Source organism: Falco naumanni, chromosome 3 (assembly GCF_017639655.2).
Source record: "Falco naumanni isolate bFalNau1 chromosome 3, bFalNau1.pat, whole genome shotgun sequence".
In the NCBI taxonomy this organism is placed as follows: domain Eukaryota; kingdom Metazoa; phylum Chordata; class Aves; order Falconiformes; family Falconidae; genus Falco; species Falco naumanni.
The window spans coordinates 110,254,497-110,271,842 of NC_054056.1; the positions used below are offsets into that span (position 1 = coordinate 110,254,497).

The 17,346-nt window shown below is 41.8% G+C and overlaps 1 protein-coding gene across 1 annotated transcript in view; it reads right to left on the reverse strand.

Moving 5' to 3' along the window:
- Positions 1-17,346, reverse strand: part of ANKH (ANKH inorganic pyrophosphate transport regulator) — a 105,563-nt gene that overhangs the window by 37,265 nt on the left and 50,952 nt on the right. The window contains exon 2 of the mRNA XM_040586223.1: positions 4,889-5,105. Coding sequence (XP_040442157.1) covers positions 4,889-5,105 — 217 coding nt within the window. The remainder of the gene's footprint in view (positions 1-4,888; positions 5,106-17,346) is intronic.

Below are 17,346 nucleotides of genomic sequence, written 5' to 3' on the forward strand. Positions count from 1 at the left end.
GTTTTAAAAATGAACTTGGAGACTTGAGAAGTAAAAATCTATTCTGGTGCTCTTCAGAATGATGGCTCACATGGCCAAAACTGGTGCTGGTCACGAGTTTGCTCAGCTAAGTGATTTGGGCAGATGGGAAAATGCCAATTTGAAAAAATAAATAAAATAATCTCAACAGCAAATCTTCATTTAGAGATGGGCACAGGGTACATAGATTTCTTTATGTCTTCAATTAGCCTGACTTAAAGCAGAAGCAAAAGCCTGTGTCCCCCTTGTGAAAGCCCAGATGATCAGTGTTTTAGGCTTTGTGACTTTTTTGCTCATAGTAATACATGAATTCAAAAAACCCCAACAGCTTAGGAGCATCTCAATGCAGACTGATTACTGCAATCATCTTTTTCTGTGCTCAGCTCTAGTTCCAAAATCGCATTAGCTTATTCTCCCAAATACATCAATGACTGTTGGTCTCTGAAATACCTTTAGGTAGGCCATCATCTCATAAATCTCAAAATTAGCCTGTTTTAACTAAAAATTGATCATTGCTATCCTAAATTCCAAAAATGCTTCAGTCGTAGGTTTTCTTCCTTCTCCCTTTGCCTTGAATACCTTGCTGATAATAAATTGCTCCTGCTGTGGGAGAAAGATTGGGACAGCTGGGTTTGCACGTTACTGCTTTAGCAACGGCCATCTGAAGATGCTGAAGCAGGATGCATTTTTAATGAATAATATTTTATCATCTTTTAGAATGAAAGAAAAAAAAGCAAGCCTGGTTTATATTCTGATTTGTATTCATGTGCTATCATCTTTTTCCAGGGCAAAATGTTGAGTACAAGCCAGTACAGCGGGCACATCATAACAAGACTGACTGGAAAAAAACCCTCAGATTGTCACAAACCACTCTGTAACTCCTAGTCTCTAGAAAATTCCAGTAATGAAAATTCCATGCTGGAAGTGGTGGGATTACACCTGTTTCACTCTGTATGCAGGTCTTCTATGCAATGCAGTGACTATGCATGTGGGAAGTTCGAAAGCATCAGTGGAATTACTAGCAACTGCTAAATTTTTGCCCTGTGCAATATGTGCAGGGAGTGGCCCATGCCCACTAGCCTGTCAGTAATAAACTGGCACAAAACAAATCACTCGCATGTCTTGACCATCCAGTCTGCTACTGGATGTAGTTGGAGTAGCCAGTTGCCTGGCTACTGAAGTTCCAACATTTTTTCCCTGGTGATGGCAAATGATCACTCATGTAGTTTTTAATCAGATGTAGTGGGCACCAGTTAAGGAACTCTCCTTAAACAAAGAGGATGTTTCCCCAAAGTAACTTCTGCCTTGTCATTTCCAGAACCTCAGAGAGCTGTGGAAAGGAATATTAATATGCAAAAGGAAATAAACTTTCTCGGTATACTCTTTCTCAGTAAACTAGTGAAAGGCTGAATAATTCTGTTCTATTGCCAAAGAAAATGTGCACGTCTTTCATGACACTGGTGTTAAAAGGACCCACTTAGTATGGAGGGCTTATCAGCAACACCATGAAATGCATTATGTTAGCATAATGTTATATAAATTATTTTTCTCTGTCAAGCTGGCAATTTAGTAAGATGTCAAAAATATGCACAGAGAGGCTTAGCATCTTGAATCCCTTCTCTTACAGCCCAATATTCCCACCAAAAGCCAATCTGTGAAATAACATGATGCTTTATACCCTGGCTACATAGGAAACCACCATCAGGAAACCCTAACTGGTGGCAGTAGCTGCCCCCAAAATAGCATAAAGGAAGGAAGGCAACATACTATCTTGTATTTCCAGATTGCAACTGAAACAGAAAATCCAGGAATACTGTACTGACCGACGTTTGCAGCAGCATTATCAGTGGGACGTGAATATGGTTTCAAATCTCTATAGTCAAGGTCAACTTATTTCTTGGTTCTTACTGCTACCTGTACAGGAGTGTGATAAGAACTGTTGGTGAGGACTTTGTGGACATTCATGGGAATGTGCGTGGGGGTGATGACTTGGGGACCCAGAGCTTGCAACTGTGAGTTAGAGTGGTTTGGCTCAGCCAGTCACTTCCGCGGATGACTGCATTAGCTCTGGTGGGGAAGCAGTAGCGGGGAGCTGGTGCTGAAGCAATGAAGTGTGAGTCAGGTGGGTGAAACGGTCTGTTTTGATGTTTTAAACAAGCAGAGGCTGCTGTTTGTGAGGAGCTGTGTCTGCAGACTGCAAATAGTCTCTATCACAGTTAGAAATGTGGTGATTCATTGTGGTCACTGTGTACTCCTTATTTCACTGGGCTTTTTGTTCCCTGTTCCTTCCTGGGCTTTGACAGTCATGTCATCTTCCTTAGCCCCATACATGCAGCACGTGGAAGAAACTCAGTCCTCTGAGTGCTGTTTCTTTTTCTCTTTTTCATCTGCTGAGCATCAGTAACCTGTATTTGTCTCCTGTAAATAGCCTGTCACAGGCTTACAGCTGCTGGGGAGTAGCTGCAAGTCCTAGGACACTGCCTGTCTGTCACTGGACTCCTCTTCCTCCTGCTAGGCAGGTTGTGCACCTGTGGGTCAGAGAAGAATAATTAGGATTTGAAACAGGTTCAAAGGAAACTTGGAACATAAAACTTGGCAACATTACCCAGGCAATTGGTGCTAGAATCTGACTAACTCCGTCATCTCAGGCACTCTGCCAGTCTCTGCTGTGGCCTTTGCATATTTTCAGGCATAGACAAGTTAAAATACTAAAAAATATTTTGCAGTCTGCCATAATAAGCAGCTGAAAGATTGTGTGAAGCCCTTTAATTCGGGACTGTAAAGTATGGGGAGTACAGCCTTCTTTCTTCTTCCACCCTCCTCCCTGCCCCATTATCTGCAGAGAGGGCATTTCAGAGGTTCTGAACTCATCAGGGATTTACTTCCAGGCAAAGGCAAGAACCTTATCTGGCATGCTTTGCAATGGTTGTCCCAGACACTTCCCTACAAGAAGTCCCACATGGAAAATTTAGCTATGTATTTCACCTGGAAATTTGATAGTTATACTTCAACTTTTTCCTAAAATCTATTGTAGCTTAAAATAAAATATTGGATGACTAGCAAATATTTATTTATCCAGCTGGCAAAGCCAAAAACTTTGACCAGCATTGGCAGGAAAACAAGTGAGCAACTAGACGAGCAGCTCTGGGCGCTGAAGAAATATTCCAAGCAAAGACATGGAGAGCCAAACATACAAACAGCCCAAAGTTTACAATACCGACTCAATAAAGCAGCCTCATCTGTAAACATATTGAGGAAGTGACCAATCCATACCACTGAATTAAATTAACTTGAACGCATGGATTCAGCTTCTAAAATTAGCAACAGCTTATCCCTGGCACAGAGCTGCCACGGCTAGTGAGCCACTACAGAAAGCATTTATTATGACCATAACATGGGGTAAAAGTAAACAGCACAGGGCTGCCATATCAGCGGTGGGACGAGACATGATGGTCAAACGCACTGGAGTGCTTGGGAGGCACATGAAGCTGGTACATACAGCTGGCAGGCTGTTAAAGGATAAAAGCAGGGGCCATTCGTATTTACCATCTGGCTCTTGTACCCATTCGGGCAGGAACTGAAATAGTCTATTCTATTCTATTCTATTCTATTCTATTCTATTCTATTCTATTCTATTCTATTCTATTCTATTCTATTCTATTCTATTCTATTCATTTCTATTCTATTCTGTTCTGTTCTGTTCTATTCTATATGCTGAGCAGCAGCACATGCTGCTCTTAAGATACTAACAACTGATAATGAATGATGCCTCGCTTCTGGGCCACGCTGTAATTTCGCAATTCTGGATACTGCCATCACACTCTCATTTCCCATCCTTCTGTGATGGAATGACATCCTACTGCTCGTCGTCTTATTCAGCCCTATTGCCTGTCAAGCCTCCTTAGGCTATTGCATTACCTCCCTCCTCCCATCCCTTATAGAGCTCCGAGCTTTCAGGATTTTACCTGTTGAAAGCAATGCACTCGCTGCTTCTTCCTCCAGCGTCCCTCCTTGCTGGGGTCCACAAGTTTTGACTCTGTAGAATGAGCCAGAAGGAGCGGAGAATCTGGTGCAGTTCTTGGAGAGGATGAAGTTAGTCTTCTGGGTCACATGGCTTTTTATTGCTGTGGCTGATGCTTGGGCTGATATCCCATTTCTTCATGTCTCAGAAACTGGCAAATCCTGTGACTGCGTTACTTATGTGCAGTTCATATCTGCTTATGTATTTTATTTGTTTCAGAGTACACTCAAGGAGCTGGTCTCAGTCTGGCATAAAGTCCTCTTAGTAACTACTTCTTCTCTTATAGATTAATTGTTCAACAGAAGTGGATGATGACTAGCACTAGCAGAGAGTAATACCCAATGTTCTAATGAGAATGCTGGCACCTACTTGCTTAGAGCTTTTTACCATGAGGTAAGTAGCAAAGGGATAGGTACAGAGGGAGTACACCAACAATGCCACCATGTTCTGACGAACAGCCCTAGCAAGCACACCTTGAAGTCCTGCTAAACCCATTCGGGCAGATACTGCTAGCTGATCATCACGACCTCACAGTAAGACTGATCTATCAGCTTCATGCAACCTGTCAACCTTGGCAAAGTTTTGCTCACACACCTGACTGAAAGAGATGAGCAGCACGTTTTGCTGCCAGGGAAGAGAGCCCTGGGTGTGGAACCTGCCACTTAACAACCTGTTTGAAAAGGAATAAAAATTGCGTGGATGGGCACAAAACCAGCCCAAGAGACTTAATCTCTTTTGCACCTCCTGTTGCACTTACAAATGAAATCTTAAGCCTACAGATTAATCAGTTTGAAGAACAGGCAAGGGAAGAAAATTAAGACATACTAATTAGATGTGAAGTGACCTTACCTATTAAGGTATGAAATACAGCAGCTACTGCGCCAGCCACAACCATGCACAAAACTGCTTTGGTCCTGTCTCTCTTGCTGTTCACAAACACCAGACCTACATTTTTGAAGTCACTCATTGGACCCGTGAAGAACTTCATCAGGGAGTACGCCAGCCCATAGCTGGCCAGCATTTCCACAGCATCTTCCTTGACAGCAGCGATACCCCTATTCAAGGCCTGTGGAAACACAGAAACAACAAACAATGTAGGACATGTGGAAGCGTACCGAACCCAATCTTCTGCAGCTGGTTTCTGAAGGAACAAGCAAGTTCAGCTCTCAGTGTTTTCACTCCTAGCTGGATTTATTTCTTTGGATTCAGCAGTAGTAACTTGTGACTTGTGACACGGCAACTTCACAGTTTCATATGGACAGTAAATTCAAGTAAAGCAGACTTGAAGATAAGGTAAATACCTATTTCTAGAGTATATAATGGAACTCCTGCTACACCCAAACTCAGTGTCTTCCCTTTTTAGAGTAATTTTATGACCTGCTAACAATCATGGACGACACGAGACCATTTAAATGCCGCTTTGAGGCCTCAGGCCTGAATTGAACAAGACATAGCCCTTGGAGGCCATCTTTATGGGTAAAAACTCTTGACATTATCACATGCTGAAAGTTCAGGAGATCAAACTTTTTTTCAGCGTAATGAGCTTCACTACATCCTATGTAAATGTTGTGAATAGCTTATATTGTCCTATGACATTTATTATGAAACTAGGCCAAATATGTAAGTGACTAAATGTAACTGTTCTTTCATGTATTTCACAAGTTTCTGGTGCTATATTCATTTATACCTCCCTACGGCATATTTAAAAGGAAATACAGCACATGTATTTCAAGACATACTCAGGTTCAACTAACCTATTAATTCATTCTAGGTCCATATTTAGGAAATCATGAATCATTGAGAATTAGACAGATTATTTTTGTAACTAAGGTGAACCAGAGCAAAAATGTGTAACAAAGCTTCAGATTCCAGCTTGCACCAAAATGCTTCTAAAATACTGAATAAAAAAGACAGAAGGATAAAATTTATCTGCAGTGTGACAGCATCAATCATCTGGTACACCCAGAAAACTGCTAAACCAAGATTTGATTCAAAAAGCATGAAGGATGAAACACGACTTGTTTTCACAAGTATTTAGTTCCTATGGGTTACAGCTGATGTGTGGTGACAGGACCATGGCAAGAGGGCCAGCTAGGAACATCTCGCCAACCCACCTTCCAAACCAGAGTCTATCCACTTACACAGCAGCTCTAATACCACTTTTCCTGAATGAAGAAACCAGGCAGAGTATCATCAGGTAACTGTGGTGAAGTCCTTCCATTTCAAATGCAAGCATAGTCTGTTTTTTGCAGTCTTTTGACTTTATTTTTCCCCCTTCCAAAGACCATATAAGCAAGCAACTCCCCTGACTTCAAAAGAGACCGCATTCCCATAGCAGAAATGAGCATTTTTCCTACTGTTCTTTTCCACTCTTTCTGTCAGACGTGCTTTGTTTTTGAAACTAAAGCTGCACTGTCAACACAGGAAAAAGCTGTAGAAAATACCAACTTCTCCATCCTTCATATCTGCCCAATCTCTCTCTGGCAATGTGCTCTGACCTGAACACTTTTGGTTCCAAACGTTTTCAACTGTCTTGCTCCAGTTTGTCCCTTGCTGAAAATACCATGTGTTAGGTATGGAGGATCTGCAGCTGCCTTATGCAATCTTTTCTGGGGTACGGATAATTCCGTCTATTTCATCGATAAGAGTTCAAATTATATTTAATCTGCAAATGCCAAAACCACTAGTGGGTGCACAAAACTGTACTCAAACAATTCATGGAGAAGACTGGCCTCTGAATTGAATAATCAAGTTTAGCTGTCTTTTGTGATGATGCATGCGATGAATGTTGTAATAGATATCAAGGTGTATACAGAGTTATAATCTTTTCATTTAAACTTCCTAAAGATGCTGAATCTCCCTTTTGCTGTTGCCAGTAGTAGGCAAATAGCCTTAGATTATGCCATATAAAGGGTTCCTTGATCATGGCTCTTCCCCCCTCTTTTATTTTGTCAACAGTGAAATATTTATGGCAGATTCAATTTAAAGAGAAACAGCTAACCAATTTCAGGTAGTCTGGTTTAAAAGCTCCTTGTCACATGTAAAAAGCTGATTTATTTCCACCACAAGTTTCACAAGCGCAAGTGCTTCCTTCCTGGGTTGGACAACTACTGAATACCAGAGTGTGTGCAGGACGGTGATCTGCTTCTGACAAGGTCCCCCAGATAAACAGCATCTTTAAGAATCACACTCTGTCAAGAGGCACAGCACTATGATCTCTCTGCAGAGAAACAAATCCTTGCTAAGCACAGTCCTCAAGCCAGTGAAAATAGCTCCATGTGAATTTGGCCCCAGGGTAACTACGTTTTCCACCTAAGTAGGACAGATGGAAAGACTCGATTACTCCTCTTTCTCTCCCTGTCTGGTTTTACAGGCTGATTTTTGATCCCTTTTGTATGAACAAGTAACAGACAAGTAGATACTTGTGAGTAGTCTTCCCCAGAGACACACTTTGTACCAGGTAAGGTAAAACGGCAAAATCCAAAAGGGACTTTTTTAAAGAGATACGCTGCCATTAATTTATACTCCTGTGGAACGGTTGGCTAACAAGATGAAGTAATATAGAGGCTAGTCCTGAAAAAGCAATTGTCCTAAATGCTTCTTTGGAAAGATCCTTTGGAAATGAACAGTCAATAGGACCGTGTACAGAGGGTTTAACTTCTGTAGCTTCTTTTTTCCTTTTTCACTTTAAGATGACAATGCAAAAGGTTCTTTATCCTCAACTTCCATACACTGTATGAAACCACGTTTACCTCTTCTACTCCATGTACCTTAGAATATTTTTGCTACTAAAGCTGATGATGTCGTATTTGGTATCCTTAAATCCACAAGAAAACCAAGATACTTGATAAAGCTGCTTTGGGGTGCAATATGAAAGACACAGGCACGCCAACCATACAGTCGGTAATCTTCCAGTCTAATTTCCTGCTAGATTTCCAATTACATTTCTCATAAAGGGAAAAAAAAATATAAACCAGGGCAAGGTCTCAATTTTTTTTATCTGACTCTATTTTGTACACTTTTTGTGTGAACAAAAATCAGTAACAAATCTTCATTAGTAGCATCTGTATTCTATGTTTGTTTCACTCAAAACACAGCATATCTCTACAAAGATTTGTGTAGCTTGTCAACAAAACGTCACAGAACTAGGTAGTAATAATAATGACAATATTTAATACAAGAAGTTAGCCTGATCATACATATTTCTGATGTCATCCTTCTTTCAGCTGGCTTATTCACACCAAACCTCAAGGGAGAGCTAGAAATCCAGATGCTGGAATAAAGACTATTGGTGATGGCACCTTCTGCTGAGTTTTTAATGAACAACTAACCTAATACTGTAGTACGTGAAAATGTCACAGCAACTTCCTATTCATCAAACATGTTTAAAACAAAGCCACTGACATTGCTGACCTTTCTTTTAGAAATAACAGAAAAAAGCACAGAGTACTTCCAGGCTGAGCATGATCTGGTAGGTACATGAACAGGTTAGTTGAAGTAAGTCATATTCCTAAAACACTTCTCAAAAAGGCAGGCTCCAAGATCTGCAGAACCTTCTATGCAATGTCTTCTATAACACATTATGTTAACACTAGAAAGATTAAATCTTACCTAGAGGACCTGGTAACAGCCCCTTGAGCCTTCTTTTATGAATAATTGTATGCTGTCTCTCTAATGTTGACTAAAATCAGAGAAGACTAGCACGTTTAAATTCCCATCCAAAAGCTTCAATTCAGAGGAATACCAAACAATAAACTTTACGACATTTCAAGCCTGTAACCACATTTTTACAATTGGGTACTGCAGCTGGCTTCATTCTCTTAGAAGGAACATACGAGACTTCTATCAAACTTCTAGGACGTGCATAATGGATGAATCCAACAAACTTTTGCGTGCAAAGGCTGCAATTTCAAAAGCAGCAGTTGTTAGAAAAATGTCAAAGGTCTAGCTTGCCCTACTTTGCATGAGCTTTCAGCACTATTTACTAACGTTGGCAGAAAAGGTTTGATTCCAATCTACAGCTACACACCTCTGTTGCCAGAAATTCAAAGTCCGTCTCTTAAGCTGGTTCTGTACAGATTGACCATTTCTTACATGACCATCCCCTCCCAGAGACTACTGGATGACTGATGCTGTATTTTGTATTGGATTAGACATATAAAAACATTTTTAAAAATCTACTGAGAAAGACACTTCTATTGTACACATTTTCTTCTGCATTTAAAAAAAAATATTATTTCTTACGTACTGCTCAAAATTTCAATAGTCTTTATCTAACTAGAAGGGTGCGTTTTCTACTTAATTTGGAGTTAACTATTGACTATGAAGTCAATACTTGTCCAGTGCCATGTGTTTCAAATAAGAGCAAGTAAAATCCAATAAATGAAATTCTTGTCAGTCCTCTGTTTTGCTTATGCTGGAAAAAACAAGACTGTGACCTAGTGGAAGCTGGCATGTTTGTTTGAAGCTGGGATTCTACCTGAGAAGTTTTAAAGTCTGTTCTAGTTGGTTATCTACCTAAGGATGACATCAAAAACCTGCTCAATTTGGCAGTAACTTGGCCATGTGCATGTTCGGTTCAGTGATCGTTTGTAATGTGTCCCCCCTCGCCCTACGTCTTTCTTCCTACCTGCCCTCCCCTAAGGAAATGGAAAAGAGCCAAAGGATTCAGTTAAAGAGCAAGCTGACAGAGGGGACAGTCTTTCTTCTGTGTCAAATAATCTCTCTCCTGATGATTGTTGGCCGAGTTTTCATTTACTAAATCCTGTCACATTGAAATCTTCAGTATCAAATGCACCAGCTGGCTCTGGCTATTCTGCCTCCCCCCGTCCCCGCAGCAGAAGCTGCACTGCCAGAAGGACACCTGACAGATCCGATGCTCAGTAAGCACGGCATAATCAGACCACTGTGTCAGTGCTACCTGAGTGTTATCACATCTCTGCTTCTGGCTGGGTTTCTCGTAACGGCAGAAGCCAGTGGTGGGCAATTTGAGGGGAACAGCTACTGCTCTGACACAGGTCTGGGCAAGATTCCCATGGACATAGACATAGAAGTGGGAGAAAATGAGATGAAAATAGCTCGTGTACATTTATTCTGGCTTGAACACCAAACATGATGTATGAAAAGGCAGCCCTGAAGGGTTAGGAGTCTGACCTTGTAGCCTGAACATGATGACCAAGGACTGTTCATTGTTTTGGGTCATTTTTGTTTGTGGTTTGTTTTGTTTTGCAACACTTTTACCCTAATTCAGCATCTCTGATTTTGGGTCAGCATCTGTTGTAGATCATGTGTCAGATGACTGAAATGCCGTCTGAAGTCAGTTCCTATTAGCCCACTACTGCAGTATGTTATTTCCCCCTTGCTCCCTTGCTAAAGGTGCCTGTAAGTGAACCGCCAGTCACCCTGCCCACCGTGATGCAAATGCTCACACTGGTTCAACCCACTGAAATAACCCCAGTCCCCAGCAAGAGACCACAGCTCCAAACCCCGGTCTGAAAGAAGAAGATGCCTGTCCTGAGAGAGGGACACCTAGACGCCCCCTGGTACATGGCCTGTCTCTAGAGAGCACTCTGGGAGCTCTATCCCTTGGAATAGCACTAGGACTGCCCTGAAAATGACAGCTGAAGTTCTGTCTCTTGCTACTTTGTAATTCAAAAGAAACTGCAAATGCAGGGCAGGTGTCATGGTTTTACCTTAAGAAAAAATTAGCATCCCACAATTTCAATCAAATTTACTCTGTTTGCTTAAGTAATGAGAATATGGCCTAGAAGACCCTGTGAAACAAAAAACAAGCCATGAAAACTAGAATGTCATCAGTACCATTTCTTCGCCATTCACCTTCCTGAGCAGCAATGAAAAGCAAGGATTTTGCAAGATTCCTACTCTTACGTGAAATGCCTATTGCGCTGTGCCCATGATCAGGATCTCAAGGCTGTGTGAAAGTGTGTCCCGGGGGAAATTTAAATAAAGACTCCTAACTCAAAAATAACGTAATTTTAGAGGACTCACAGCTTTCACTTGACCTGGGATATATCAGGGAACAGCGCTTTTTAATGGGCACAGCCAGGAGGTGTAGGAATAACTAGGGTAGCAGTGGCAACAGTGAAGTCAGTGAAAATGGGAAATCTTTCCCTTTGCAAAAATAAGGTAGAGGAGGACGTGTCGGGGAGGTGGAAGAGTAAGCATGGCACACTACCCTATGGCACCTACTGTCTGCGGGTAGATTTTGTGAACAACAACCAGCACAAGGCACAGACTAATACAAAACCCACATGAAGACTGCAGAAGATAATGCTACAGGACCACAGGAAAGAAACCAGACTCTGTGAAGCCAAAACACGTCTCATTTAAAACTACATTTGATGAAGTGTCAGCATGTTTACGACAGGGAGCAGTCTTGGAGGGGTGAATCAGTTGCTGCAGATGGCTGCCTCCCCATGGGATGGGGAGAATGCTGATCCTGAAGTCAAGAGACCTACGAGCCATGATCATGGGAAGCCCTTCAGGACATGTTCCCCAAGTTGTGTCTATTGAACAGGGATGGCTGACACCTCTGTAAAGGAGACCTAAACCACTGCTATTTCCACTGATGGCTGCAAAGAAACCTGTCCACTGAGGTGAAACCATAACCATTAACTTTTCCTGGTCTTTTTTAGGCGAGCAGTGTTTGTAGGGGCACAGGACAGGAGCAAAATTAACGTGTCAGAGATACTCTCCTGCATTACGACTTTCCTGGTATCCTCTGGCTGATGCTAATACATCCAGAAAGTATTTAAGGTGAAACCTGCAAGGGAATGGTTTGCCCTCAAAGCAAAGCAGTATGTGAGCTTTTCATTCTGGCTTCCCTGGGGCTCATCCGCAAAGGTGAGAAGCATTTGTCATTACGTTACAGAAGTACGACAAACTCCTGACGGAGGATATTTGTCTTCAGATCTTCTTCATATGGAGGCCAGAGACTAATTTTTTCTCAAAAGCTATTTCTGTTTGTAAGTCTATGAGTACAGACAAATAAAACTGAGACATTAATTGAGACACATAAAACTAGAAGGTTGGCTCCCTGACTCTTCAAAATGCCCTGTGGAATAGCTATAATTTCTTCACCAAATTCCATTTTGATTACTTTTAAGTGCTAGAAAACACTGGGGAGGATACAAATGCATATCATATGTTATCTACACACAAAGAATATTTGCCTTAATCACAAGTGATACAGTATCTGCAGCAGTATTCCTTCTTTTGTTTTTAATTTCTCAAAGTCTCTGTTGTCTTCCTCACATTATACCCCCGAAGTAAAAAGTAAGCTAATTTACTATCAGTTGTGTATTTCATGAAAATCACATTTTCTCATGTTTATAAATTAAATCTCTGCAAGGACTGTTATAAGACTTGTTTGTATGCACACAGAAAATTTAATCTGCATAGGTCCCACCATACCTGTCAGTCTCTCATAACTCTGACATATTGCTTTTTTACTAGCATTAGCTCCGTCTCTGCTGAAATACTCTGTGGTTCTCTCCTCCTGAAATGGAGATTGCCACTTTCACATGATCGTCTGATCTTCCTTATCTTCTCACTAGGCTCCGAAGCGCAGACAGGTTTGGGTCGGAAGGGGCACTTGGGGGTCAGCTCAGAGCACTGCCCTGGGCTGAACGTGTTGGAGATGTTGTGGAGGAGACCCCACACCTTGCCTGGGCAACCGCCCTGAAGAGGCCACCCTCACCCTGAACCTTAACACGTAACCAGAACTGGCATCTGAAGATCCACGGCCATCTCCCTTGAATATTAAAACACACCCTCCTGCCAGTGAAGGCCATGCTGCTAGTATTGGCCTGAATCTCCATTTCCCACATTTCTCCTGCCTTTCCTGAAGGATCTTTTGCTTCATCATTGTGTACCACTTCCCCTTGCTGCTCCAAAGACCTGCTCTGTACCACTTCTCACTTTTACCAAAGATCTTGTCTTTGACAATAACTCACGTATATTTTCACCTCATGGCAAGAAATTATTTAGCTCCACATGCATTCCAATTTTTACCCTTCTCATTCTGCTGTTACTGGCTTTTTCATAGATACAACTTACAGTAGAACAGTATTTGTCATTTTCAGTAATTTAACTGTTGCATTTGTTTCTTTTGTATTTCTAAGTTCATGCGTTGCATATGAAACCAGGCTTCTGCCTTCTCGTTTTTTCACATAAGGTCACCTGACACTCCTAATGACAAGACTCTGTATCTAGTGTAAGTCCATTTTTTCCCCTTAAAAAAAAAAACAGCCTAGGCAAAGACCCAAATTGAAATAAATAAATAAATAAAAATAATCCAAGCAAATACTTTAATGTATCTGCAAAAAGGCTTTTGCCAGCTGCAAGAATAGGGAAAATTAATGAGGTTTGTCCCTGGCTTTGTAGATAATTTTTTTAGCCCTTTGCCTTAAACTTTTAATGTTAAAAAAGTCTTAATGCATACAGCATTTGGTGAAAACTTCTGAAATTTGGCAGAGGCTATCAGAAGTGCTTTTAAAGCAGTCCAAAACTTGGCCAAGGATCTGCAAAATACACGAATTGTACAGGTTCAGTACAACTTGTTAAACTACCTTAACTGCACAGAAATCCTGTCCTTATTTCAGCTGTGCTGGGCATGCTCCTGGGCGCTGAGCTCAGAGCAGTGAAGGTCAAGGACCACACAACAGAGACCACGTAAGTTCAAGTCCTTAAGGTACAAGAAGACAAGGAAATGCCACCTGTATCATTTGCTTGAAGCAAAAGGGAGAGCATTGCTCCTTCCATAGACTGAAGCTGCAGTACCCTACTACGACTTCTTTCTCTCAGGAATGGTGACGTGGTTTATTCTCCTATCTTGGCTCTTGTAGAACAGACCCTGGAAGCTAGATCTGTAAAATTTATTTTTACCACCTCAGGTCTCTTATTTCTGTCCCCTTTCCACTCTTTGTTAAAGATCCCATGTCCTCCTACTTGGAAGACAAATAATTGGCATTTCCTGTCAATTCCCTTTCCACATGGAATTTAAGGGATGTCATAATTATACATAGCAAATTGAGAGTCAACAATCAAATTCCAGATGGTCAATACTGCAGCAAAATATTTTAGTATCATCGCACATACTATCCTATCACTTCAAGGCCCCCCCAGAGATTCCCCTGCTGCTGCTTTTGGAGTTACTAATTCTGCCACAGCCAGAACGGGTAGTCAGCTGGCAGAGGTGGGTTACTTCACCGGAGCATGGCCATGCAAACAGCTATCTTGGGGTTTGGCGTCATGAAGAAGCGAAAGCCTCCCAAGATGGATGTCCTGTGAGGGAAACTTTCTGTTAAATCAGCAGCTGATCTCTTTGGAAAATAAATCCCTGAGACACGTAGCTCCGTGGTAGGTGTCCAGGCTGCTTTGACTGCAGAAGATGGTGAAGTTCAGCCTCAGTGCCAATGTGCAGGTGGGACCAAAATGGTTTCAGATAATGGGGCTATAAGGGAAGACACTCACTATGCAAAAATAAGATTTTTTCCTTAAATCACTTTCAGATGTGACTAAAGTGCAAGTTAGTTACTTAAAAGTTGAAAAAGGCAGAATTGGGGGCAGGGGGCTGCCTTTTGTTGTCTGTCCCTTGCTCCCTCCATCCCCCAGTGCAGTTCAAATTCACCAGCAGCCAGCAGCAGACCAAACCCAGTATATCTTGCAAACTGCGACCCCTCTGTTGTCAGTGGAGCTCCCCTAACCATTAAAAGCTCCCTGGAAGTGTCACTGCACGTGTCTGCCAGGTAAAATATGTAAAGCGACCAAGTCTCTGCCATTTAATGAACATTACTTGCACATGATGAAAGCCTAAACAAACTGAAGCAAGTGTCTGCAGGTTTTGTTCACTCAGCTTGGCTAAATGTTCTCTCTCGTTGCAGAGAGGAGAGGTAAGGAGCCTGCTGAGCAAACGCACAAAATTCTTGACTTGTCGTATGGCTGGGCTTATGAAGACCAAAGGCAAATAATTGCAGCTTGGTCTTTCATCTTCCTCAGTACTGCACTATGTGGGGGAAAAAAAAAAAATCATCTATAAAGTACATGTCAAAGCTACTATGATTACAAAAAATACACATAACCCTCAAATAAGGTTTCTCTGCCTGACTTGAGAGAAGTGGGAGCTTGCCCAGCTGTCCCTGAATGTATAGTACAGCCCCACCTTTATGTGTACTTAGTGCACTATGCAATTATCTGCTGTCCATTAGCTTGCTCTTAAAGCCTTTAACTCCCCATGTGGCCCAGCATGGACTTGTTACTTACGTTCTAGGGCTTTGCCCAACTTCAGCAGAGCAGAACGTATTTGAGGTCTGTGATTTTCATCAGCTGTTCTATCAGGAGAGGGAGCCCGTTAAGGTCCGTCATCAAGCAGCTGTTCCCTCCAGCAGGCTGCTGGCTAGGCAAAGCACAGTTTGGGCGACACAAAGCAGAGTTTGTTGGGTGTGAGTGCCTGCGACTGCAAGTACAGAGCTGCCAGATTACCTCATGTCTTAACTGCTCAGAAGTGATGAATAGAGGGCACCCACATCATCAGCCTAGATACAAGCTTGGTGTTTCCGCTCCTGGAAACACCCGTCATAAACAAAGTCCATAACATCAGTAAGAAACCCTTCCATTTGTATCTGTTTTTCTTTCCCTTCGATTCTTATTCTTTGTACCAGCTTTATTAGGATGAAATTGAAGTTATTCGGTCGAACTGGAAACAGACTGTGGATAGTAACAGTGATTTCCTTTCTCTAGGGCTGGTGAACTTATTACAAAACACACATCGAAGCACATCCAGTTATTACAGCTCTTTCCAATACTCTGATACCTGCAGAAAGCAATGGTCTTACTAAACAAGTAATTCTGTGTCTAGAATTCGACCTCATGTATCTGTTTAAAATAAATGAGGAGTGGTAAAGACATGGGAGTGGAGGAAGACAGAATGGAGAAACGGGTAGACTTTCTCCAAAGTAAAATTTTTCTCTCGGAAAATCTAATCTTCTATGCCCTCAGCCCAAGTTTTGAGAACCTTGAACTTCTCTGCCAGTCCTTGCAGGTGGTGTTGACAGGATTGGCTAACATTTCCTTTTAAAAATAGCTCAACGGGTTCTCTTGGTATCCAATGTCATGAAGTCAACAAGTCAACTCACAGCGAAATTGCTGCACATGTTGTTTTCCAGGCAGTGGGTGTTCAGAGCAGAGATAAAGAAGTTTCTCTTGAAACCATGAAGTCTTTCTGAAAGCCCGATCTTTCAAAAGGGGAAGCATAGTTGTATTTCTACATAAGTAAGGCTGAAAATACTGTCTCTTGACCCAGAAGAGCAGAAGGCCACGGGAGAACCTGATTACTGTTTATGTGAGCTCATGGCAGCTGGGAGCCCAACTGCTGCTGTTACAATAAATGGCTTTCTGTGATAATGGAAATACAGGGAAAATACCAATTAATCTGAAATGCAGTCAGGCTAGATACGCTCTGTCCTTACTGGATTTGATAATAAAGGGGAGAACTGGAAAATGTATCCATGCTTCAAGCTTTTCCTCTATACCTCTTGGGAACACAGAAGTCATGGAGGGAGAGAGAAAAGCATTCTTTCTAAATATACTGGGATATAGAAACCCTAGAGCCAGGGGTTCACTAGTGTAACCTCTAAATGCCTGGCAATTAGTCCTGTTACACCTTCATCAAGTCCTTGGTTAATGCTTCTACTCGGAATTCCTTAAGCAGTACCCAGGCAGCCTTCCCTTCAGGGAAGAAGACTTGGAAATGCCCACGGAGTTGCAGCAAGCCTTGCAACTCTGTGTCTGGCAGGGGTGAATCGTAACCTGAAGTTCAGTCACAGTGACTTTGTGAGTGTTCTTGATCATGCCAAATATATGGTATAATTTGATGCTTAATTTAGCTTCAGCAGCGTCTACCCATGGGTTCACAACATCAAAATAAGAATATATACTTTTAAATCTTCAAGCTGAGGTGATCAGGCACACAGTGGATGGGTTCCTCCACTAACTGAGGAACTGTAAATGGTGCCACAGTAATTCTTAAATGGGTTCTGCTGTCTAACGGCATCTCTAGAGACACCTTCAGCAAGAGAGCACCTGCAATCACAAGACTCTTGATGTATCAAGCTCAGTGCTCTCTTAGCCTTAACTCCAAGCTTAAAACTATCTTTACTGACATCCTTCCTCATTCTTGCATTCCTTATAACCTGATGCAACAAACCCTTCTTATAAAAGTGATTCTTTCAATATCTTGAAAAATGATCAGCATTTTTCTCCTAACCCACTCCCTCCAATTCTTCCAT